Source organism: Columba livia, chromosome Z (assembly GCF_036013475.1).
Source record: "Columba livia isolate bColLiv1 breed racing homer chromosome Z, bColLiv1.pat.W.v2, whole genome shotgun sequence".
Lineage (NCBI taxonomy): Eukaryota > Metazoa > Chordata > Aves > Columbiformes > Columbidae > Columba > Columba livia.
This window is the reverse complement of record NC_088642.1, coordinates 61038333-61060002: the sequence shown is the minus strand read 5'-3', so window position 1 is coordinate 61060002 and position 21670 is coordinate 61038333. Positions and strand designations below refer to the sequence as shown.

Here is a 21670-nt window from a genome sequence, read left to right as displayed (position 1 = left end):
AATCATCCTGCAAGTTGTGGTGCATTAATCTGTATAACAGATTGATAAAGAGCATTTATTAATTCAGAAATATTTGGGTCAGGATGGGTTGTTTCCCACTTCTACTGATATAATTGAGACCACATTGTAGAATTAATGGTGGAAGAAATAAGATATGCATTGACTGGAAAATGAAAATTATTTCTGATAAAGAACTAAAACCCTTGATATATCTTTTACAATTGCCACCAAACATGTAGTTAGTACTGAGTAGGGAAAAAATCAAAAGCAGACAGTGATTGTATTTCATGTTAACTCCTCCAGTTTCTATTACTTAAGGGCTGTTTTATTTCCAGCTTTAGAAAATTAATGCATATTGTTATTAGATATACTATTCCTGAGAAACATGTGAAAGCAGTGGCACAATAAATGAATTTAGGGAAAATAAAACAAAATAAAACCAAACCAAACAAACAGAAAAACTAACTACACTTCTCTCTGAGCAAATAGTTCCTGATAGTCAAGTGAAGACACTTGTGCATCTTTTTTTAGTACAATCTCAGAAAAGTATTTGGAACATAATTATTTTGAAAATCTGAAAGGGTTCAACAATACATTTTCAAAATAATTATATTAAAAAAAAAAGTATTTGCTGAAAATACTACCCTGAGTGTTTACTCCAGTACATAACTGATGAGTCCAAAAGACTCTCCAGTCTTATTGTGATGACCTGACATTCTCGGTTCCTTGAATCTCAATTCTGAAAGAAACTAAGAGAGGTGCAGAGTCTTCAAATGACAGACAGTAGACTAGATATTGTCTGTCTGACAACAATATTTATTAGAGATAAATCAATTTTTGTTAACTCAAAAGTTAATTCTATTTTGGCCATCATGACAGCTAGTGACTTTAAATAGACGTGCCATGCAAATACATGAAATATGAGCAAAATATTATGATTTGGAGTATTACCTCGTGGGATTACTTTAGATTTGTAAGGAACAAAACCTAAATAAAAGCTTACATGTTAAGCCTTAAATCAATTCAGTAATTTTATTAAAATCCGGGTGTGAAGTATGACAGGATATCTGTGTGCAAGTAATGATATCTGGCAACAACCCTGTTTATATATGAAACATGGATGAGGCCAGAGGTTCACCTGATGTCTATCCAGTTCTGTGTAATCAATGTCACAGACAAAATTTTTGTTTACACACAAACACACCTAAGTTTATCTGGCCTTAGGTGATAAATAACTACCTTGAAAAGTTGAACACATTTCGTTTGACTCGGGGTAGTTAAATTTTAGCATTCAAAACTCACTTCATTCACTCTAATACAGTACTTCAGCATTGCTATCTGTTAAATATATGCATTTTATATTACTAATTCAAAGGCAAGAAATAATTAAAATGAAACATTTCTCTTCCCCTTTCAATCTCAATCTAATGAGTTATTTAAAATCTACATCTGGAAACATATGATAAAGAATTCATTTGAGGTAGCCATGTAACTTTAAATGCCAGTGGAAACTGTACCCATAAATGAAAATATCATTTATGTTCAGGGATGGCTCAAGCCACGTACCTATCCTCATACTACAACACTTACAGCTCCTGACTTCCAGTTAGTATACATGTCACATTGTTATTACCTGAATATCTACGTTTGTGTTTCAGCAGACTTCAGGAGAGACAGAGTGTAGGCCTCTGCATAGCTGTTATCTTTATAAAAGCTAGTTTCGTATAGATGCAAACTTTCCACAGAATGCTTCCCTCAGCAGATCTTATGAGGGCTGATGCAGCCTGGGACAAACTTTGATTAGTCTCTGCCTTGTGTCTGCCCTCAGTAACTCTACCCAGGGCATAGGAAGCTACTAACAGATGTGAGAGTCACCTTCAATAAAGCAACTAAATAGAAATCTCCTTAATATTACTGTTCTCTACTGCCCTCATTTTAATACCATGCAAATTTACTCTAGCTGCTCATTAAACTATTTAGGAAGAATGAAAAAGAAATATGAATGGCTGATTGTAGTAAAGTCCTTGAGTAATGAATAATGATTTCTGTCTTAAATTATGGCCAATTCTTTTTCTCTCAGAGGATCTATTGCAGTATATCAGCATTTGTGTTGGAGCGTGGAAATTGATAGAGTTAAATGAATGTAAATTCTCTGCAACAGAGAACAGACTCAGCCTTAGAGCTAGAAAGCAGTTGACTGTAGATTTTCAAAGGGGTAATGTGCAAAAGCCCTCAATGCTAAGGCAGTTTACATCCAAGTGGAACAGGTTGCTTCTGTGTCTGTCTGTGGCCTGTGTTTGAATTATGTACTTCAATGAGAAGGGATGTTAAAGTAATCAGTATTAAAAACTTGTGTCTCAGTAGCAGTATGAATAGCAGACTGTTTTACATGCATCAGAATTGTTAATTATGTAATAGCAAAATAGAAGATCCCATGTGGGGAAGGCCGGAAGATGTGCTAGCTAAGCTGAGGCCTAACACTGAAGAAGACACTGAAGCAAGAGAGAGCTTGCCTGACTAAATGTGTTCTTTAAAATATACAGTGAAGATGAGAATTTAATCTTTTTTATTGATCTCTGTCCAGCTCTGGAGATTGGTCTCCTCCTCCTAACAAAAAAGTATGCGCTAATCTGTTGTATTAGCACTGTTTGTCTGCTGAGAAGCCTAAAACAACTGTGTGACCTTGGAAAAATTTATTATTGCAGTCTGAGACTGCAGGACATTGAATAAGTTTCTTAAGTGAAAAATGACAGGAACCATAAAAAGGCCTTAGAAGTCATCACCTCTCACTCAGGAGAAGTTCGGGCTCCTTGTAATGAAATCATATTAATATTTGTTGAATGCCAGTATATTTAAAATTATAAAAGATATTGAATAAGCACTTGTCGGGTTTAATAAGTCATCCATCAATGGATTATATCAGCTGACCTTAAGTTCCTTTATTAGTTAATGTATGTTCTACAAGTTTGAGCCTAGCATCCAATCATGTTGTAGATGTGCTGATGTAAATTTTACCTTTTCATGGAACAAGAAATAGTTACATTTTGAAAGTCAGATCAGGCAGTTAAAATATAAAGTGTGGGTTGTGTATGATTTGGTGGTAGATAATATTTTGTAGTCTAGCAGTTGAAAAGTCGTCTTAGAATTTACATGTCCTGTTATTGATTGCTATCACCGATCTATTGTGTAGTGTTAGGCAAACCATGAAGAACACAACTTTTCGTCCTTTTGAGCAAATAAATTGGCAGCCAGTTTCAGAGTTGAGATGGAACATATGTTTACAAATAACTCCTATAAACTCTTCTGTGCTTCCTTTACTGTTTGTGGAAAGCACTCTTTTCTCTCAGACATTCAGGAATTTAATATTGCCAGAATGCTTGGTAGTCCTCATGTTAGCAAGAAAAAAATAGCTATTCATACCTATTCCTTATTGAGTTGTTTGTATTTTGGAGTTACCAGGAAAAAGTTTAAAATACTTAATATAAATTGATTTTCAAAAACCTGGATTTTTTTCTATTTTGTATTTTTGGTCCTGTTTTTTACATAATTAAATCATATGAGTTACTAAGATTTGTTGTATCAAACAGGACATAAGAAAGTACCTTGCGTATTCATAGGGAGGGAAAAAATATTATTATGCATTAGGGAAATTATTGTCCTTTCAAACTCAGTACTGTTGAGTCCCCAGCTTGAATCCTGTGTTCAGTTTTGGGCCACTCACTACAAGAAAGACACTGAGGTGCTGGAGAGAGTACAGAGGAGAGCAACAAAGCTGATGAGAGGTCTGGAGCACAAGTCCTTTGAGGAGTGGCTGAGGGAACTGGGGCTGTTTAGTCTGGAGAAAAAGAGACTGAGGGGACACCTTATTGCTGTCTACAACTACCTGAAAGGAGGTTGTAGCATGGAGGGTAATGGTCTTGTTTTCCAAGTAGCAAATCATAGAATGAGAGGAAAAAGCATTAGATTTTGCCAGGGGAGACTGAGCTTGGGTATTAGGAAATAATTCTTCATGGAATGGGTTGTCAAGCACTGGAATAGACGGGTTAAGTGACCATCCCTGATGGTTTTTAATAGATGTGTAGACATGGTGCTTAAGAGACATGGTTTAGTGGTGGGCTTGGCAGTTTTAGGTTAACAGTTAGACTCAATGATCTTGAAAGTCTTTTCCAAGTGAAATGATTCCGTTATACTGTTCTGTGACTGACTTCATATATATACACACACAAACATATATGATATGTAATATGATTTATATATATATATATGTCCTCAGAGAAGACATATTGTATTATCAGCTTCCCCCCCCCCCACCCCAAGATAACAATATCAGGCACTGAAAATTGATCTGATTGGTTTATGTTTGTAGTCCAGGCAGTGCAATTGCTGCCTAGTATCATATCTTAACAAGAATGACAGTAAATTGGAAGACTTTGCAAGAACTGATTTACTGATACTGATATGCCCCATGAAATGTGGATAAATTGTATTTTTATACTTCCTGGTCATGCATTAAATTTTCTCATTACATTGTCAATAAGTTACATCAAAATTGTTTACAGTTATCTTTCTGTTCTTGCATTCTGTCTCTCTCACTCTGTCTCTCTCTCTTGCCCCTCCCTTCATCCTAAAGCTGCTTAAGGAGATAGCTAGGAAACGCAGAAGCATTCGTCTTGGAAGGGAAGTTGAATTAAAACCATATATTGCAGCTCACTTTGAAGTTCTTCCCACGGAGTTCACGTTGGGGGATAAGAAGCATTATGGTGGCTTTGAGAATAAGCAACTGCAGAGTGGTCAAGAATATGTCTTCTTTGTGTTGGCTATAATGGAGCACTCAGAATCTGTAAGTCACTTAATATTTTTCCATCCCAAAACTGCCTTTCCACAGTCATTAAAACATTTTTTCAATGCTTCTTTCACTTTCCAAAAGCCATTTTTTTTACAGTGTATGTCAGAGCATCTCCATAGCGAGTGTTTCCTTGCTTAATTCCAGTTAAGTCCTTTAACTTTTCTATTTTGCTTGCATCTTCATATGTTACTTCTGTGTATAACTGAAACCTAAGGATCACCTTTTATTAGCTGTGTTGTTATCCTTTGCAAATTATGTGCTGTGCTGTATGTGATCATTGACACACGTTCTGAGGCATTAACTTCATATCATCATTTTTAAAAAGATTTTCTCTCTTGCCTTAATACTACCAGTGAATCAGAGATAAGCACAGATAGCCTTTTTAGTTACAGTAATTCCCTAACAACTTTATCAGTGAATTGTTAAAAGTTAGAAAATATTTCAATAATAAGGAAATTCCTGAGGTCAGCTAAATGATAAGCTGTTGTCCCTCTTTGTGTAATTTTTCTTGTAGTTATGTCTCTTTATGCTTCAGTTAATCTGCTGTGTGTAGTAAAACAAACAAACAAACAAACAAACAAAATAGGATTGCTGAAGAAAGTTGCAATACACATTAGCATTTTAACATGCAATCTGTAATATGATATCTTTCTAATTTGCACCTAAACCTGACAGATATACTTACTGACTCAGCCACTTGAAACTACTACACCAATAATGTGAATTCTAGTAAAATACTTCCAGTGCTTAACCTTACAAGTGCTCTCTTGATGTCAACAGAATTTGCCTACTTAAACACAATGAAGAGTTAGTTTCAATTTGGATACTTTTGTATATATAGCTTCATTTGAAAATAAAGTAACTGCCTCCTGTAAGATCTAACATAAAAGTTTGCCTTTCAGATTTTGGTGGTGGTTCCGTAGATAAACAATTCTGAAGGCACTGTGTCAGAAAGGTTCAAAGTGGAGAAGGTGGATAGCTTTTGGCTATGAAGTTAGATGGCCAAAAATCTATGTGTGAGAAATTACCTGTATTAAAATTGATCTCTTCAATACAAAGTACCATTTCTTATTTATTTTCCTATATTAATTAAGGCATTGGTCTTGTCATATAGCCCTAATGTTATTACTTTTTTAGAGAGAAATTGGGATGAAAAAGCAGAAATAAATAGGGTTGTAAATTTACAGCTGAAAAGGCTCATATGGCAAAATATATCCAGGAACCTACTAGTGAAGATTTCAAAAGTCCGTACTAAACTTACTATATGGACAATATCTGGTTTAGTATGCCACCTAAAACTTCCATGTGATTAAGTAGCACAAAGTGGTCACAGGAAGTGAAGAGTTTATAAGGGTGACTGAGCTTCAGCTCCAAATGCTCCAGTGTATCAGCTCTCAATATAGGTATTTTTTTTTTTCTAGGACTACAGATCCTACTGGTGTATGAGTTGTAACTTGTGAGGGATGTTTTTCCTCAATATTCAAAATACTTTTTACATAACATTTCTCCTTCAAAGAACACAAGATTTCTCTCTTGGTTGGAAGAATGGAGAACTTGCTTTACAAGAGAGCATGGAGAGGTCTGAATTTGTTTAATTGAGTAAAATGGAAGCTCAGAGAGCTTACGGTTACCGTCTATCGATATATTAAACATGTTATCGAGAGGAAGGATAAAATAGATACATTTGGCAAAATAATGCATTACTTTAAATTAGTCATTAATACAGGTAGGTTGAAAATTAAAAGCAAAATCCTATTTATTGAAAAGCAGCTAGTAGGTGCTCAGACTGCTGTCCCTCAGTATCCCTCTGTATCCTTCTCCATGCATTTTTTTTTTGTCTGCTCCAAAGGAAGAGGCTAATTACAAGGACTTTCTTACTGTAGCCATGGGCTTTTTTCTGTCTTTTGAGAATAGTGAAGGTGGGAAAAAAATCTCAGTCAACTCAGGTTGTGGAAGTCAGGTGTGGAACACAAAGACTCTCCCATTTCCAAACAGCAGTCACGGACTTTCAAAATGTCTGATGCTAGGTTTAGCAAAAGAGCATAACATAACTGACATTGTTGGCATGGGTACTAGCTCAGTTCCAGCTAATGTGCATCAGCTTTGCCAGTCCTAATCCTGTCTAACCTTAAACCCAGACACCGTTGTGGCCCAAAGCCCAAAACAAGGCCAAATGAAGTGTAAAAAAACATGTCTCCTTTAAGACATGTCCTGTCTTAGGGCATCTTTCAGAATGCAATGCAAATATGGTAAATGAAAACTAATCTCTCCTCATTATCATGCTCTCTCGTACCTGGCATTCCTAATCTACTGCTGAATCGAGGTTTTCACTCCTTTGCAAGAGCTGTAGTTCAAACCCTAGTGTAGTGCGGATGGAGACACTCCAAAAAACACAAGAAATAAATACAAATCATTCTCCACTTCTAATTTTACTCTATCTCAGAGTTTTTCAAGTGATCCAATTTTAACAGGCTGGCTTCTCAACCTCTCCTATCTGTAATTTCAACTTTGCACTCAGTCATAGATCAGATATCTCAGGTCAGACCAGAATGAAAAAAAAAGTTTATTTTCTTATCACAGGTCTCATCCTAGGCCAGCTGGCTCTACACCAACCAGTAAGGCAAAGATTTTCAACAGCCTGTTTTGGTTTGTAATTTTAGTTCCACCCTTAAGTAGGACTTCGAGTATTTAGCTTCCCATCATAATCTACAGTGACTTCTCCTGTTTTTCACTTTTAAATTCAAGTTGTCTTCATCTTCTGTAAGAACACTCCGTTTATCAGACAATTTTTGACTGACACTTTATCAGACTCTGTAATCAAACAGTTCTTGGCATAGGACCCTTTTCTAGGGACCATCTACATTCAGTCCCCTTTATTTTTACCTATATTACTCTCATTCTTTCAAAAGTCTCCTTTGATATCTTGCAGGAAAAAATAATGTTAAGCCAATATGAAACTAAAACAAAAAACAAACGCAAAACCCAAAACAAAGCAAAAAACAAACAAAACTAAACAAAAAAACACAAAACTTAGGAAATGATGGGTTATATTCCTCAATTTCCTAATAATTCATTTTCTCATTCACTGCCTAAGTTGTGAAGTGTTCTGTGAAAGGCTGTTACCTCATTTTTCTGCAGATCACTGCTAATATGTGGAGCACAAAATATAGTAAGAACAGCACACCATTCAGTTTGCAAGTTTATATACTGCCTGACTTGAAGACAAAGAACATTTTCACATTGCTATGTTCACTGCATCATTATCTTGTGTAGATTTGGTTTAAATCTGTGATAGTTAATATTTTCAATGCACTTGTTTTTCATTAAGATTTATTTTATTCATATAGACCATGTATGCAACCAGCCCATATTCTGATCCTGTTGTGTCAATGGATCTTGATCCTCAACCAATTACAGATGAGGAAGAAGGCTTGATTTGGGTTGTGGGACCAGTTCTTGCCGTGGTGTTTATCATCTGTATTGTTATTGCTATCCTTCTTTATAAAAGGTAAGTTCAATTTTCAGCTTTCTTACCACGTGTGTAACTTTCTGGTATATTGGCCATTTCCAAACTATATTTTTTGTCCTACAATAGTAACTGTCATTGCTTTGGGATATTTCCATATTTATTAATGATTTCCAGAACAGTGCCAAAATTTTAGCAGATTGACTGAAAGTTTCCAATAATTACGGGTACATGGGTACATTTTTCTGCTGATGACACCCATTAACATTTCTGCATTTAAATGTTTTCCTGCTTTGCATACGTTTCTGAAGAAAATATGCGCTTGCGTATAAATATGTATGGAATTCACAGATTTGACTTTTTAAAACTTATTTTTAGATGTGTAATAGTAATACATTAGAGGTTACATTCAGCTTGATGTTTAATGTGATTTTCATCTCCACTCAAGTAATTTGAGTTTTTACTTTTGACAGTTGGCCTCAATTTGGCAGTGTATCTATATGAATTAGAAGCTCTGAACTGAGAGATTAAAGAAACATCAGTAGCTGTTTTCTACTGATCTTGCAATGAGATCAAACTTCACTTATTCTTCTTTCACTGTCTATGACACAGATGCAGCTTTGCTATTACACAAAGGACTTTCCTCTGCCTTACAACATACGAGATGAAAACTGTGTATCATGCCTTAATTTATACATAGCAGCCTTTTACAGTGTAAATGAGTTCATGGGGTCAAGATACTAAATCAAAACCAAAGAATCAAACCACAAAATTTTTTTCAATGTTTAGATTTTTTTTTCTAATACATTTTTGAAATATATTGATGAAGTGTATTTGGGGTATACTATGAAGATGCTGTGACCTTGTCTGGGGATAGGTACAGAGGTGCACTAGGTATGATTTCATTAAATGGAGTATGTCTTGTAAAAGTAATGGCTATGATGCTACTACCTGCATATAAATATTTAAATTCTGCTACCCTGTATGCTCTTACCACCCTAAGTGTCTCCAGGCAAATAGCTCTGAAGTTGCCTGTAAAGAGCTCGCTTCAGGTTTTGGAAAAAGAATTCTCCCTGTTCAGCACTATAAAAACAGTCCAGGGTTAACCTTAGCTTTGGATTCCAAATATATATACATTTATAGAATGTTCTTTGGGGCTGTAATCATACAGCAGCATAATACACGGTCTGAATACACAGATATTATGTCTCCTGAAGGTTTCTGTTAGTGCCTACTGTCTCAGCCAATTGATTAGCAACTAGTGAACCTCTGTTTGTGTCTGTCACTTCAAAAACTGGTCATTAAAGATGTGATGAAAGTTAAAAACTCCTTCCTTCTGATTATTTTAGACTATGAAAATTAAAGCTTCTCCCATATTACAAAACAAATCTAAACAATGGCACATGAAGCAGATGTGTAACTGGTTCTGGAAATATTGATTACGTTTATGGAACCATAATAACAATCTTCAATTCTATTACCAAAAAAAAAAATATATATATATAGGCATATTCACCAAATGAGCAGGTAAAATTTGTTCATCAGTGGTGTGAGGAGATTGTCATTCAATGAAAATGGGGGACACATTTTCCATCTGTTATTTACTACTGATACTAGAAGTGTTCAGGCAAATGTCCATGTGTATTTGTTTGGTTTTCTATTTTCAGCTATTTTGCAAGTTGTTAAACTGCTCTGATTTGCTAAATCACCTCAGAGAAATTGACTGCAGTTTTAATGGTCTAAGGTCCTCGTGAACTTTTCATTTCCGTAAAAAAATGTGATACATATTTTTTTTTTTTATTTCTAGAGTATGTGACCTGCATGTAAGCTGACAGCTAGAGTTTGATAGCTTTACCATCTGTAGAACAGCAACAACTAGACAAGACAGTAGGGATATTTAACATAGTACCTTGTGAAAACAGTGAAATTTAACAGGAGTTGGGCATTGTAAAAACATACAACAAAAAGTAGCAAAAAAAAAATTTTAAAAGTGTATTTCTAGACTATATTAGGGCATAAATGCAACAGGTTTGATTAGGAGAAAAGACAACAAAGGATAGAGGATGTCTGCCTAATGCATGAAAACACAGGCAAAAAATATTAAAAAAGAGATGATGTTGAAGGATGTACAGTGGGAAGAAAACAACTACGAAATGACCATGTTTTTTGAAGTGCAAAGCATAGTAACTCAGATACTGGTCAACTAAGCTTAATTGCCTTTATCCATAGAAGCCTATAAAAACATACTTAAAGCATTAATCTCATGACTTACGACACTATTTGTACATTTTAATTTCAGCCATAGAGAAAGGTTTCAGTTTCTTAACGAATCATTTTATAGCGAGAAGCCTTGCCCTCTTTTACAACAGATGCTATCACAGATATTGTAGATAAGTTGCACGGGTCAGTAAGAAGCATATTTAGCTGTCCTGAAGACTAGGAGTAGATATTTGACCCCTTTGTTATTTGTTGGTAAGTTTGTAAAAAGGTTGTTGCCTCTGCATTTATTCTTAATAAAATCTGAAAGCAAAGATACTGCATAGCAAGATTTATAATATAGCCAAAAGGTCATTTCAGCTTAGTACTTAACAGTAATAGATGGGGAGAATATTGAAGAGTACCTTTTGTTGTCATCAGAAATGAAAGCCATCTTGACAGACTCTGTGTTGTTTACTCTTGTAAAGTACAGGCTTTTTATTTGGTTCATAATACAGGAGCCTAATTTTGAATCTTTTGAACACAGCAAACTTTGTCTCTCTGAATTACAGAATCATAGAATTTTAGAATAATAGAACATTTTAGGTTGGAAAGGACCTTCAAAGGTTATCTAGTCTATCCCCCCGGCAATGAGCAGGAACATCTTCAACTAGATCAGGTTGCTCAGAGCCCCATCCAGCCTGACCTGGAATGTCTCCAGGGATGGGGCATCTACCAGCTCTCTGGGAAACCTGGGCCAGTGTTTCACTACACTCACTGTAAAAAATTTCCTCCTTATATGTAGTCTTAATCTCTCCTCTTTTAGGTTAAAACCATTGCCACGTGTTGTCTTGCTACAGGCCCTGATAATAAGTCTGTCCCCATGTTTCTTACAGGCATCTTTTCAGTGTTGGAAGGCCTCAATAAAGTCACTCTGGTGCCTTCTCTTCTCCAGGCTGAACAACTCGAACTCTGTCAGCCTGTCCTCACAGCAGAGGTGTTCCATCTCTCTGATCATTTTTGTGGCTTTCTCTGGCCCCTTTCCAACAGGTCCATGTCTTTCCTGTGCTGAGGACTCCAGGGCTGAATGCGGGACTCCAGGTGGGGTCTCACCAGAGCAGAGTAGAGGGGTAGAATCATTTACCTCAATCTGCTGGCCACCTGCTGAATCTTGAGCTATAAGAAGATGTTAAAAAAAAAAGCACAGAAATGAAAATGGGGAAATCTTAAGAGATGATGAAGGCTTTTTCATAGCAAGTCACTAATCTAGTCATTGCAGACTCCAGGATATTAAAAGTTTGTAAAACCCCTGTTATGATCAAGAGATAGACAGAAAGACAGACAAACACTGTATTTTCAGTTTGTGTATAATATAATCTGTTGATGGGAGATAATAAATTATTTTCCCTGTTTAGCTGATGTTTATAGATCATAGATCACTACAGATCTATATAGATCACTGTAGACCTCAAGTGTGTGACATTTCTTATAAATCTAAAAATGTGTGCAATACTTTGTTGAAGAAAGATTTATGCTTCCCTTACTTTACAGGGTACTGTTAAAAATTTCTGGTCATTTTATTACTTGGTTTTGTAAAATAGTTTTTAAAGTTTTCTTTTTATCCTTTTTTTTTTTTTATTTATTTAGTACAAGTCTTACATATCTCATGTAAATGACATTGTACTTTGCTTGCCTTTCTCTCTCTCTTCTCTTTTTCCTTCCCTTTCTCCTCTGCACTCTATTTTCATCTTTTCTCCCTCCTCTCGTCTCTCTAGAATGTGAGGTGTCATTTGTCATTGAAATATTAACATTACTTTGATAGCTCAAATTAAACACCCATTCTCCATTACTTCCCTGGCTAAAATTTGAGGTGGCACTATTTTGCAAATACTGTCTAAAAGGCTTTGGTTTTTTTCAGCAGAAGAAGATTGCCTTTGGATTTAACCTTGTGTCCTCCATTTATTCTGTTATTCCCAGGCATTAAATACTTCGATGAACTGTCATTTCTTAGTTTGGTTTTGTTATGTATCTTTACTGTAAATCAACGTTTCTTACATCTCCTCTTGTCATCTTTATCCTGTTTCCTGCTGGTCAACTAACATGTCACCTTTTCTCCTCTCTTTGCTGCATCAAAATGGAGCAGTAAACCTGACAGGTGAGAAGTGAAAATTAATCACCCTTCGCTTAATCCAGAAAAGAAAAAAAAAAAAAGAGAAACAAAAAAGTTATCATAATAATGATCTAAGGCAAAGCATCTGTCAGTCTAAGTTAATCTAGACAGCAGTCTGTCGATACAAAGGAACTGAAAGAGGTGTTTACAACAATGAAAAGTAGTGTAACATATGCAGCCAAGTTTCATGGCTTTTCTGTGTCACCATGATGTTAATTTTCAAGAAACAGCACAGCTATACAATGTCTATATGGTTTTATCTGTGTTTTTATGAAGTTAAAACAGTAGTTCTTTGCTATAACCAAAGTGCTTGAAGGAATGCATGGTTGTGGTGAAGGCTAAGCCGCTCTAAATCTTCATAACGCTCCGTACACATAGGCTCAGTGCTGACTTACAGTTCTACAAGTGAAAACTGTATGGTGATGTCATTTGCCCTTTGTGGATTTTTTCCACCTGTCTCAAAACCATTGCATAATCTGAAAAAAATTGTGGTGTCTTGATTAGTCTGGAAAGATACAAAAAAGCCAGGATGATCCTATGAATGATAATATATAATAAACCATTCTATTGTCTTATCAGTATTCAAAATATTCAAATTTATAATTACAAGATACTTTAGTGCTTTTAGTCGATTACTATAAAGTTGTGCTGCCCAGTACTGACTTGCAAGTGGAAAAAAAGTAAATGAAAGTTGCCTTTGAACAGTTCCACTGATTAGATTCAGGAGAAGGAAATACATATAAAAATGCTTCTTGGAATCTGCATCACACACCTTTACTTAAGAAAAAAGAACACTAAGGCATTGTGCCACTGTGTTAGGAGTTTGAAATCATCAGATTCAAAAGTAAAAAAAGGAATTTCAACTGAGTTTCTCCATAATAATTCATTTTTTAAAGAGTAAAAACAGAAGAATCAGGTTTAAATCTTCATTAGTTCACTAATGAGATGTTAATGTGTGTGTTAGTATATTTACCAGAGAACAGATGAAATGTTTTTACAGCAATACACTTATTTTTTCATAAAATCATTGCACTAATAACTTTCAAATAATTTCTTCAACAATGTTGCTGTCTGTCTTCTGTGCATAGTTTTTGAAATCTTGGTGTATGTGCCCTTAGTAATTGCCACCAGGTGTTCATCATTTGAAGAACAGCAAGAAATCAATTGGAGGATTTTTAAGAGAGGAGCCCAGCAGACTAGTAACAGATTTGGAATTGTCGTGTTATGAGTCCGTTAGATAAAAAGAAAAAAGAAAACCCCACAGCAATAGTAGTGTGTTAGAGCTAATATTGCACACCTGGAAAACATTTTGCTACTGTAAACCTTAAAATCATCTCAGTTCTGTTTTTGCAATGTAACTCTTTGCCTCTTTTTGCATCTTCATGTTGTATTACATGAAGAATAACAATCAGTTTGCATTTTCATTCAGGAACTCACAGAGGACTAGTGAAGAAGGTTTCCACTTCAAATTGAAGTAGTAAAATTCCAGACTCATGAATGAAAATGCAGAGTGGTAGATATTATTTATGTAACATGGTTATCCATGTTTTCCATCAGAAAATTATAATCTCAAATGATCAGAACCCATTTTACCAGGATAATCAGAATGAGAACACACATGGAATCTCCTCTCTGGAGAAAGAGGAGCATACACAATATCCTCCCTCCCTTCCTTTTTTCCTTCCTTCCCTCCCAGCTTGTTTTGGGCAGAGTGACGTGAGTACTATATTTTCAGTGGAAGTCTTCATTTTATCAGAAAGATTCATATAGAATCTGAGCCTTTAATATGTAGGAGTGATCAGATACATGAAGACTGTGTAGTGCAGCTCTTAGAGAAATGGGAGGCAACAGGGCAGATCCTTATTTCCTAGAAAGTGAAAGGAGTAGGTGTCTTCTGTACTGTTCTCTGTCATATTGAAAGTACCTGAAAAATGCAGGTTATAAGCAATGCAGAGCTGTGCATATAAAATATAAAGTATTCAATGATGTGTTCATTTTTAATTACATGCTCAAAAGTTCGTTACTTTTTAATAAAAGCATAGTTAGCTAACTTTTAAAATAGACATAGTGTGAATTTTTCTAAGTTTCATGTTATAATCGTTAACTAGGTGCCCAAAATTATGATCTAGAGTGTCAGTCTAGGGCAGAATGCAGTTATTTTCCACCTGACATTACCATATTTAAAATCATTTTGCTGTTGCAAATTGTAGCTGCCCTACCCACCATGCGTAATTATTTTACCTTTGCACTGGATCAAATACTCTTCCAGAAATAAATATCTCACCTATAGAATATAATAATTAAACACTCAGGCACCTTTATTTGTCAATCTAACTCCTTGATCTTATGTTTGTATGTATTCACATTCTCCACACAGGAAGAGGGCTGAATCTGATTCTAGAAAGAGCAGCATACCCAACAGCAAGGAGGTCCCCTCTCACCATCCCACAGACCCGGTGGAGCTGCGACGCCTTAATTTTCAAACTCCAGGTAAGAGACAATAGTACCTCACTGAAAGCTGTATGATCACAAACTGATTAGTGGTGTTAAAGAAGAGTTGATTGCTTAGAAAAATAGATTGTGATTGTTTATGGGTTTTTGCACAATGTATTTTCTTGTTTTGGAAATAAGTCTCTAATGTCTTTATTTTTAAAAAATGCTGCATGAAGCAAAATTTAAGTTGTGTGAAGAAGACCCCAAAGTCACATATGTTGTATGGATGTGTTTTATGTGCTAAAATTCCAAGGTAAACCTAACAACGCTAGAAAATACTATTGGGAAATTTTCATCCCTCATTTATTAACAATATTCTTACAGCTGCTTCTCTGTAAAAACCTTCCCTCTTATCTACTGCATTATCAGGTAATCCATTAACATCCTTGGAAGTTTCACTATATTGCAAGTATACAGTACAGAAAATAAATACTAAATAAATAAATGGTCTTCTCTTTTAAAATCAAGCTATATGTTAGGGTCAAGGAGGCTAGCAACATGTCAGTAATTCTGAAGACAGGAAGAACACACTTCCAAATATTTTATTTATTTTTTTATTTATTAAGCATTGTTGTCTTAAAGCTGTTTGATTTGATAGTCAAGAGACATGAGGAGAGATACTTAAAATAGTATTGATTTTTTTACCACTTTCTGATAAGTAGATTTAGGAAAAAAAAAAAAAAGGCTTTTTTCTGATCATGATGTATTTCAGTAGACTTGTTTTCTGTTACAATATGACTGCACACAGTCCTGGTATGGTACTGATTACTTACCAAATCTTCCTGAGCCTTGTATATGTCAAATTCATTGTATTAAGTACAAAAAGTAATTAATTCAAACTGATAAAGGCAGTAAACTAAGTACTTCAGATGTTGAGAGATTAGCTGCAGAAGCTGGCATACTAAATATTACAAAAAAAGGTTTAAATGAGCTTGCAAATCCCATTTCTGATCTTCTAAACAGTGGTTATATTAAGATAGCATTGCCCCAACAGGAGTGGATTTGCAAAGCAATGAATGTGGGGTTGAAGACCCAACATCCACAGTGCATGCCTATGACAGAGGTAGAAAGGGCTTTCCCCCAGCCTTGCTTTTTTAGTCAGTTCCAGTATGCTGCATGGTCTTTAATAGCTGGGGCGAATTAGGTGTGCTTCAGGTGTGCGCTTCTAGTTTAGTTTCATCTGAATATGCAAATCTTGTTGACGTGCTCTGGGTCCTCTCTACAATATGAATCTAAATGCAGTAAATGAAAGTGATTGGAAGTTTTGGTTCAAAATTGTGCTTCTGCGACTGTAATGTTAATGTAGACTTGGCCTTACTGAGCAAAGGTATTGTATGTTATCCAGCACTTTTCTATGAAGTTTTAAATTTTGTTACAGAGATAGAAGTATATATACAAGTCTTTGAAACATGAACAGAAAAATTACAGTTCTTGGAGTTTAGCTTATGCCTAAAACAAGTCATTCTCTCTATACAGATATACACTGAGTACAGTGGCTGTCTTAATAACTAGGTATATAGGCATAATTTTCTTCTGGCTGTCTATTTAGATGTAAGGTCTTACCTATTCATTTACTATTCATCACAAATTAAAATGTGGGTAGAAAAAAGTGCTGCCAAGTCTTAACAACTTTATATATAAAATTAATTTATTGTAATTAATTCTAAATTCAAATGGCAGAATCCGTGGCACTTGTAGACACCGTAATTCTGCCTCACTGATCTAAGAAAGAATTGGAGAGGAATGGAACTGTGCCTTTCCTTGCAGTGCTATGATTTGTCTGGAAAGTTTACAGTTTTCTGTGAAGTTCATTGAGCAGAACAACTGCAATCCATTTCTGCTTGAGGTCTTTTTCTTTGTTTTAACCTCTTCACAAATCAAAGGATTAAAATTATTAAAAATATAGTACAGAAACCAAATTATGATATTTTTTCTTACTGTTGTACCACCTAAGACCCCGAGGCATAGGTCAGGCCATTATGTTACTCAGCATGCAACTGAATATCAAGGAGAAAATTCTTAACCCCAGAGAAGTGTCCTGCTGTGTCAGAGAAGTGTCCTGCTGTGTAACACTTGCTAATTAACATGTTCTAGTATGTAATCTTAGCCCCAGTGAAGTCAAGGTACAGTTCTTGTGCTAGTAAATGCAGAACCTCACTTAAGTCACGTTAACTTCAGTTAGGGCTACCATTTCATTAAAATTGTGGCTGAATTATCTTAGATATTTAGGTCCTGCTGGAGTGTTTATCCAACTCCACACAGTAATACACTGTTAAGTAACACACAAGACTAATCTTTTCAAGGCAAATGTAGAGAAACTACAGAAAGGCTGTGCATTCAAGATACCAGTTTTGTTAGTTTTGTTTTTCTTTCACTCTCAGGTCTGTGTTTTTTATTTTCTGCCAGGTAGCAGAAGCAGGCAGCTAGAGAAGGGATTGGGACTGATGTGGTTATGTGTTGGGTTTCTTTTACTATAACATCTGCAGCCACCCTCATTCAATGGCCCTATCTACTCTGAAAGATATTACAATTTCTGAACATTGCCTGCAGATAAAATAAATGACAGAGTGGTGAATCTACTTTAATAATCAGTGTATGCCAATTCAGTACAACTGCATCAGCATAGATGATTTGACGTCATTGTTATTATAATTATTTATTTATGTAGATTATGAATGCATTGATGGTTTTCTTGAAACTTTCCAGGCACACCAATTGCTTCCAGTGGGAGGGGAAAAAAAAAAGTTTATAGTGAATCCATAATGTGAAGAAGTGTTGGAAAATTTTAAATTACATTGGAACTTCATTTTTTACTGATCTAGTACTTGCCCAGAGAGTTTCCTAACTTACCTTGTCCAGGAAGGATCAATTTCATTTCTGGCTTTGCTCGTCCCTGATGAAGTAACTCCATAGATAAATTTGACATTTTATCATGACATTTGGAATAGCCCAGAGTTCTGCATCTGAGAACATGATCCCATGTCCATATGTGTTATCAAAAAATGTATATTTGTTAGATAAGCCCATATGCCACTGAGTAGGTCACAGCTGTGCCAAGCTTTCTTTGAGTAAACATGAAAATACCAACTCTTTCACTAGCATACAGGATTTCATTTATAAGTCTGTTATTCTTCCAGAGCTGGAGTAGGTGAGGAAAAGTCAGTCACATTGTTCCTATTCTACAAGTTTTGTAGGAAATACAGGATTAAAATCATTAACCTGGTGTGCAAATTTTAGAAGTCTCTTTGTCACATGGGAGAGTAAAGGTAAGGAAGGCATAATAATAAAGCCCTTACAAAAGGTTTCATCAAATGAGGACGCCTAGTTTTGCATAGAGGAAAATATCTGATGTTAAGTGGTTTGAGTGGGTTATGAGAGACCCAGGGCTCAGGCAAAGACTTCAATCTGCCAGTCAGCTAAAGAGCTAAATTGAATCATGCCTCAAAAGTGACTGTATTTTTTCCTCATTTAAGTATAAAATGTGTCACACTTACAAGTAATTTTTGTAATTGGATGCCAATTAAACAATTATCTCATTATCTCTTATGAAATAAATAAGATGCTTTGAAATACAGGGAAAATAAATAGAATTATTACAGCTCTGAATTAAAGAATCTGCTTTTCTATTAGCTAAACAAGTACTTACAAAACACTTATTCCCTGAGTTTCTAAGGAAGTTCCACTAACTTATTTCCAAGATAAGGCAGAAAAAAGGATAAAAGGGGTCCAGAGGAAAAAGCTTCAAATAACAAAAATGGAAAAAGTGATGTCTGGATTTAGTTACTTGCTTCATAAGACAGCGTAAAATTTCTTCCCTTCCACACAATTGCTGTTCCTGAGAACGGTGACAATGCTGAAGTACTGTGGTTTGTCTCCATGGCAAAACCAGACTGGAAGAGCTTTCTCACAGTGAGCAAACCTACAGATAGCTTTTCGTATGTTGACTGACATAAAGGATTTAGGCACCTGGAAGACGTATAGGCTTCAGAGTGCAAATGGCACTTCTCTGATATCCCACTTGGTTGCTTTCAAATGTAGAGGCAATCAAAATCTGCTTAGATGGGAGATGCAGTTGAAAGTTCTGTACCTCAAAAGAGGGTTTTTTTTGTTGTTTTTGGTGGTGGGTTTTTTTTCTGGATTTTAGCCAATAGTTTTGCAACATGTAGTGAACAATTTTAGATCAGGGTCTGAAAACTAGGTCTCCCCTTGGCTCAGTGTAGACAGCTTTTACACCTCGCTCAGAGCAAGGGCTTCTGCCATAAGGCTATAGAACCCTTTAGGCTGCTTGGTAGAGCTGGGTCTTTGATACAGAACAAAACTGCTTTCATTCCACAATAATTAATCTAGTTTTGAAGAACACAAATTCTTCTGAAATAGAAGTGACTTCATTTTGCAATACACAATTACACATTAGTAACTGATTTAGAATAGCTATTGCGGAACTACATACTTCTCTAGAGCTAAAGTTCTAAGTTTAGCTTTGTACACAGGATGTAAGATCACTCTCTGGTTTACCTCTAGCTGCATGAAAAAGAACTTTTAAAGTAACAGATTGTTTGTGTTTTGTTCTTTGTTGGGGTTTTTTTGGTAAAATATACTAAAGGCATCTTTGCTAAATTTTCGTGGATGCCACATTCCTACTGAATCAGGATAATCTTTCATTTTTTTTTCCCCTTTTCCACGTTCCAATTTTAAATATGTATTCCTTTCTACCTTTTTGATAAAGGTAAGTATCAGTAATAGTAACCACCATTACTGATTCCTTCTGCTTTCTATAATGGGACAACATCTTAATCAAAATAGATTGATGTGTGGGAGGGTATTCTGTGTTATTAAATAAAAATGAGGATAAATCCATTTTTAAAATCACAGAGTATTAACTCAATGTGGACCTGAAATACAATTCATTTCTTAAATAAGTTTCTGTGAAAATAATGTGTCACATTTTCGGTTTATCTGGTTTGTGATTTGTATGTTAGCAGGTATCCACTTTGTTTAATTTCTAACTTCCTTCTTGTTTATTATGGGCATATCAATTTACAGGTCCAAATTTGTAAATAAATGTGGGTTTCTTAAATGTTTTTAAAAGCCCTTATTAAAGCCTGACAACAAAAAAGTCCTTAATTTAATGTATTAATGGCAAGGCCTAAACACCTACTTGTTTCAGTGGAGTAAAAGAGCATACTTAACAGGCTTAATGTCTGTTAATATGCAGATGAATTCTGACCTTGCTCTCTCAGGTTTTCCTTGAAATTGTGGCACATGTGGTATCCCACGTTCCTTAGTCATATGTTTACCACAGATTAACCAGAAAATAATTCTACACTGTAATTAAACGATACATTCTCATTTAATTCGTGTGAGGGGGTTACTATTAGGCTGTATAAGATCAATCATATTTGGCAGTTTTCTACCAAATCTGGACATAAAAGCTTCTTATGGATACAGTTTGAGCTGTGGTTCACATGTGGTGTTTTTTTTGTTTGTTTTGATTTCATTGGGGTTTTGATTTTGTTTGTTTTCCTCAGTGAGTTTTTGACTGGTTTTGGGTCTTTATTTTCTTATTTTAAATAAAGTTTAAAAGCATGCTTTCGTCATGGTGTTTCTTTTGACTTTCTAGCATGTCACAGGATCTGTTGTAATTTAGCTGTATTTTGTCTTTAATTTCTTGTGTTTTCGTAGCATATGATGATTGATATGGAGGTGTGTCAGCAAATAAGTGTATTTTCTTATTCACACCCACAAAAAAAAGTGTGTTTAGCTGTCTTTTGGGTAGCTTTTTGAGTCAAGTTCTACACCTGCTGTTCACATGCAACTCACAGCTCAGTGGGAGCCTCATGCTTTTGCATAAGACATAATGAGATCTTAAAATGTTCATTCATAGCATATTCTGTTATGATGCTTGGTATGATTCATATATTCATTACATAACAAAAAGTCCTCCAGCAGTTCTTTGAAAAAGTAGCTACTTTTATCATCTTAGTAAAGCATACATATTTAAAAGGTGAAAATATACAAAATACATTCAAGTGTAAGTGGCTAAAATGACTCGTGGAGAAGGGGGTCAAATGCAGTCAAAATATGCCAGTTTCTGAAGTTGTAAGTAGTTGGTTTTTTTTTCCTTACAAAATAAAGTTTTTTGTCAAGTTTCATTTACACAAAGTGTTTAATACAAAATCTCCCCTTAGGAATGTCATTGGCATATAGAGGAGCATATAAACAAAAACAGTTTAAAAAAAGAATGGATATTCAGCATGTTCAAAAAAACTCAATCCTTCACAGTAAGCTAATTATTGAGCTTTTTGGTCATGATGCTGGTGACTTAGTCAAGTTCATCAAGTGATGAGGAAGTCTCATTCTCTTGGGTTTTATGTCCTTTATGTTTACAGTAGAGTAACTGGACCTTTAGACATCTCCTTAGTTGAGTTTCCAGATGCTGTTTTGTGCATGTCTGAAGTGCTTGTATGTATGAGATTGATTGATTATGATGGTCTACTGC

The 21670-nt window shown here is 35.3% G+C and overlaps 1 protein-coding gene across 10 annotated transcripts in view; it reads left to right on the top strand.

The window, feature by feature from the left end:
* The window catches only part of PTPRD (protein tyrosine phosphatase receptor type D), a 366746-nt gene that overhangs the window by 267881 nt on the left and 77195 nt on the right, over nucleotides 1-21670 (top strand). For 6 of the 10 annotated variants that reach the window (XM_065046079.1, XM_065046083.1, XM_065046082.1 and 3 more), the window contains 3 exons: nucleotides 4631-4840; nucleotides 8194-8354; nucleotides 15056-15168. In XM_065046079.1, coding sequence (XP_064902151.1) covers nucleotides 4631-4840; nucleotides 8194-8354; nucleotides 15056-15168 — 484 coding nt within the window. Of the gene's footprint in view, nucleotides 1-4630; nucleotides 4841-8193; nucleotides 8355-12648; nucleotides 12664-15055; nucleotides 15169-21670 lie in introns of all 10 variants that reach the window. The other 4 variants (XM_065046078.1, XM_065046081.1, XM_065046085.1 and 1 more) reach the window with 2 other exon arrangements.